General features: G+C 41.1%; 1 protein-coding gene across 1 annotated transcript in view; it reads left to right on the top strand.

Annotated features, from left to right (window-relative positions):
* LOC118324266 (cyclic nucleotide-gated cation channel beta-3-like) overlaps positions 1–4,680 on the top strand; it is a 9,364-nt gene that overhangs the window by 3,021 nt on the left and 1,663 nt on the right. The window contains exons 4-12 of the mRNA XM_035656515.1: positions 387–547; positions 687–1,210; positions 1,299–1,349; positions 1,779–1,865; positions 1,952–2,016; positions 2,396–2,518; positions 3,297–3,438; positions 4,250–4,409; positions 4,563–4,668. Of these exons, the coding sequence (XP_035512408.1) occupies positions 387–547; positions 687–1,210; positions 1,299–1,349; positions 1,779–1,865; positions 1,952–2,016; positions 2,396–2,518; positions 3,297–3,438; positions 4,250–4,409; positions 4,563–4,668 (1,419 nt within the window). The remainder of the gene's footprint in view (positions 1–386; positions 548–686; positions 1,211–1,298; positions 1,350–1,778; positions 1,866–1,951; positions 2,017–2,395; positions 2,519–3,296; positions 3,439–4,249; positions 4,410–4,562; positions 4,669–4,680) is intronic.

The following is a 4,680-nucleotide window of genomic DNA, read 5'->3' as shown; positions in this document are numbered from 1 at the left end:
AAGTCAGTTGTTAAATGTCTCTGCAGTTTGGTACTAGGCAGGTAGTGTACAACTATATTTTTTGTGGATCAGCTGCCTGATCTGGCAAAAGACTCTATGAGAGAGGTAACTTTGCTGTTGTGGTCCAGAAAACCATAAAAATAAGCTGAACGTGGCTAAAGCTCAATAGAGTCTCTAATAATTCCCATCACTTCAGACTTGTCTTGATACTAATGTTGTATATGTGTTATAATGTCCATCTTCATTACATCTGAAACTGGCCAATTTACCCTACTCTTATACTGCTATTAAATAAGTAAAAAATGAAAAACACTTAAGAGTATCGGTTATAGTAAACTGTCAGATGTTGTGTGGCTAATTTCTCTTATGGTATTTTCCATCTTCAGACAAGAGGAGGCCCCTCCTCCACCTCCACCCATCGTCATCAACAAGTATTCAGATGAGCAGCTCAGATTGATCATCAAACGGATGAGAGACAGACTGCAGCTCTACAAGGAGAAAGTTGCTGATCAGTATGCTTCATCCCCAGAGATCAGTCCTCCTGTCAGTGAGTACAAACGCAGAATTATTCATCTGTATGCAAGTTAGAGCTTCACTTCAGCGGTGTTAGGAAGCACCAAAGTTTAATATTCTTATGTTTATAGTTATCATTGCTGCTTGATTGAGAAATGATATTGTCCTTTCAGCACCTCTGCTAGGCAAAGATGTGTACACAAAAGTCATAGAGGACAGGAAAAGGCAGGCTGAAGAGGATCGGATAAAGAAAGAGGAGGCTGATAAGAAGAAGAAAGAGGAGCAGGAGCAGAAGAAAAAGGAGGCTGAGCAGAAGAAGAAAGAGGAGGAGGAGAAAAAGAAAGCAGAGGCTAAAGATGAGAAAAAGGAGGAGAAGAGCATGGAGACCAGGCTGAAAGAAGCCACCTGGTATGCGGTGGATGTTGTGCTGAAGCCAATTGAGGACCTGATGGATGGCGTGCTAGGGAAGACCATCGACCCTTTTACAGACCGTCGCTACATCGCCTGGCTGAGCATTGTGACTCTGGCCTTCAACTACAACACCTGGTTCATCACGGCCCGCCTGTGTTTCCCGTACCACACCGAGAGCGCCATCCCTTACTGGTTCGCCATAGACATGCTGGTCGACCTCATCTACCTCACAGACTCCATCCTCTTCCAGCCTCGCAAGCAGTTTGTCAAAGGAGGAGACATCATAGTAAGTCTTAGTTCATCCTGGCCAACTGCGCCTGTTACTGAGACTGACCTGGATTTAAGATGTAACACAATGACTTTCTTCATTTCAGAAAGACAGAGAGATGACAAAGAAGAACTACAGAAACTCAGAGAGATCCACGGTATTGGAACTTGAATTCTCATCCCAGCGACCTCACACACTAGGGCTGTGTATTGGCCAGAATCTGGTGATACGATATGTATCACGATACAGGTGTTATGATTAAATATATTGCGATACTTTAAGCGAGGCTTTTTTTTTTTTTTTAATCAAGTCTTAGGAAAAAGGAACATATTTTTTTATGCAATTGGAACAGTGGGATCTGCATTTGTATTGATCAAAGTCCCTGTAACATCCAACCAATATCAGCACTACTTTCTGTGTAATCTGAGCGTTGGAGTGGAAGAGTCACTGGCTGAAGATCTTCGGCTGCAAACTATTAATTAAAAACTGATACAGTGTTTTAGACATTGATAAAGTATAACAAAAGATAACTCAAGTGTATCAGTATTTATTACACCCTTATCACACATCTGTCTCTCCTCATCAGTTGGACATTTTGTCCCTCCTGCCATTCGACTTGCTGTACTTCCAGTTTGGATTCAGATCTATTTTCAGAGCCAATCGTCTGCTGAAGGTGAATTTAATCATGTGTTGCCAACTGATGTTCAGGACATATTGGAGTTAGCTTACCAGAGTGACACTTTCTCATGCTTACTCTAGGCAGACACATTTTTTGAGTTCAGCGATCGTCTAGAGAGCCTCATGGCCAAGGCTTACATCTGGAGGTAAGTCACATTAAATGAATGATGGCGCCATTTTTGTTGTTATCACACATGTGTCAGGGTGTGTTTGACTTATTATCAGGTCAAGGCAAAGACAGGAGCTCAGGTTTTACTACATCAAGATAAATAACCATGCATGAAAAATAAAGAAACTTTTCTTAGTTTATATCCCAAATCTTCCCAATAGTTTGCTCTTAAAATGGCAAAAAGAGCAAGCGTGTAAGTTTAACATGTAGGCGTAGCAATGTAACATTATTAATAATGACACTGTAGAGTTCATGGTGTGTTTTTTTGTTGTTGTGTAGCTCATTGGTATCCCTTTATTGTAACCTCTGGGGACAGACAGAGAGAGATGTAACTCACATCTTCACTTTTCTGTTAGAGTGATTCGGACCATCGGCTATCTTCTATTCATGCTCCACCTCAACGCGTGCTGCTACTACGTGGCTTCAGCCTACCAAGGCATCGGGGGAACTAAATGGGTGTACTCTGGTCTTGGCAGCCCGTAAGTACAGAACCTTTATAATGCTGCTTGGATTTGAGTGTACTGTATGGCATTCTGGTTTGTCTCCATATTACACACTTGAAGTTGATTTCAGTAATCAGTAATTATTAGATCATTAGGTTAAAGTCAACTCAAAATGAAATCTGATACTGCTGTGTCATTGAGATCTGCTCACATATTGTAAGCCATAAGTGAAGCACAGTATAATTCTATTACTGTATATTAGCAGAAGACTTTAGTAATGGTACTACCTCAAGTGATCCCTGATTATCATACTAATGTTGCTGAATTTTAGCAGATGTTAATGAAAATGAAAATGTAATAAATATTTGCACTTCAAGCAGAGGCAGACTTTGTCAACAATCCAGTGTAAAATCACAAAGAGAAAATGTAATTAATGTAATGAATCATCAGTGTGAAAGACACTGAGTCAAAGTTCAGCAAGAAAAACTCTTACCATCATCCACCGCTATCAGCATTTATTACTATCGACTACATTGTCATTTTAATGAATGATTTTCACCCACTTATTTAAAAAAGCACCATGTGTTTAAAAAAAGGTCCAAGTTTAAAAAAGAACTGCTCTTTTGGCTGTTAATTGGACTGTGTTGACCATACATGGCAAGAAGTGACAACCTGAATATCAAACACAACACAGAGCTTTTCAATCCTTGCTGCACTGAGACAGAGTTCCAGTTTTTTCCATGCCTGAGAAATCCAAAGACAATCCCAAATTGAAAATCTTTTGTATGTTCCATCTTTGCCGCTGCTGCCGCAGTTACCTCAGCTGCTTCTTCTATGCGGAGAAGTCCCTGCTGATGATCGCTGAGTTGCCGTTTCCAGACACCATGTTCGGACAGATCTTTCAGATGACAAACTACCTTTTTGGGGCTTTCTTTATGTCCATCATTCTTGGCCAGGTAGTTTATTTGGAATATTTGTTAAATATTTTTTTGCTTCATTATTTTTTCTTTTTTTTTCATGTTTAATGGTGATTTGGTCAGCCTGTCTTTGGATGGCATACTTTTTTTCTGTCTTTCAGTTTGCAAATCACCTTGTCACTTAAGTTTAATTTTGCAGCAAGACATCAAGGGAATCAAACTTGAAAACGGAAATAGCAACGATTAAAAAACAGCCACACTCCCTAACCCTAAACACACGTGCACACTTATTCTGTCTTTCCAAAAACCAAGCCAATGACTCGTAGTGTAGTTTGTGACGGCCCCTCTAATGCCCCCACCCTCTCCACAGGTACCTGCGTTGTTACTACTTTGCTGTCCGCAGTCTGATCAACATCGGGGGTCTTCCCGAACCCCATACCGTCTTTGAGATTACCTTTCAGATGACTAACTTTTTCACGGGCGTCTTTGTGTTCTCCAGTTTGATTGGACAGGTAACACAGAGACTCAATGTGCCCCGTAGCATGGTCTGGAAAACTGATAGAGATTAGCATCTCTAAAATAGCATGTCATCACCACTTGTCTCAATAATGTAGTGATGTAGAGATAGATGAATGAACCATACTAGCTTCACTAACACCCCATCATCCATCACTCCAACCGTTGTTGTCTCTCACTGGTTCCCTGTGGAGTCTTGACTGTCAAAAGCTTCTTAAATGTGTTAAATGTAGCATTTTAACAACCAACAGTCTTTAAATCTACTCTGGGAGCAGTTAGTTTCCCAAAGTGTTCCTTAGTTCGTGTATTTATTCTTATCGTCATCTTGCCTCAGATGAGGGATGTCATCGGCGCAGCCACAGCAGGTAAGACCTACTTTCGTTCCTCCATGGACAGCACCGTGGAGTACATGGTGAACAACTGCATCCCCCCTACGGTGCAGAACCGAGTCCGTACCTGGTACACCTACACCTGGGACGCTCAGGGCATGCTGGGTAAGTAAGATTGAACAGAGTGCTCAGTTCAGTTTTTATACAATGTTAGAAAGCCTTGAAAAATATAAGAAACACGTAGTCCACATATAGATACTGCATTTAAAAAAAAAAAAACATGGTACCACTTTTTGTGTTTTATCCTGATGCTTTCAGATGAGTCCGAGCTGCTGGATAAGATGCCTCTGGTGATGAGAACCGCCATCGCTGTGGACATCAACCTGAGCACCTTTCAGAAGATCGCACTGTTCCAGGTGATTCAGTGTGTTGTGCT

Source organism: Morone saxatilis, unplaced genomic scaffold (assembly GCF_004916995.1).
Source record: "Morone saxatilis isolate NCDOM2014 unplaced genomic scaffold, NCSU_SB_2.0 Contig0, whole genome shotgun sequence".
Classification (NCBI taxonomy): Eukaryota; Metazoa; Chordata; class Actinopteri; family Moronidae; genus Morone; species Morone saxatilis.
Note: the sequence above shows the minus strand (reverse complement) of the source record. Positions and strands in the feature narration are given on the sequence as shown.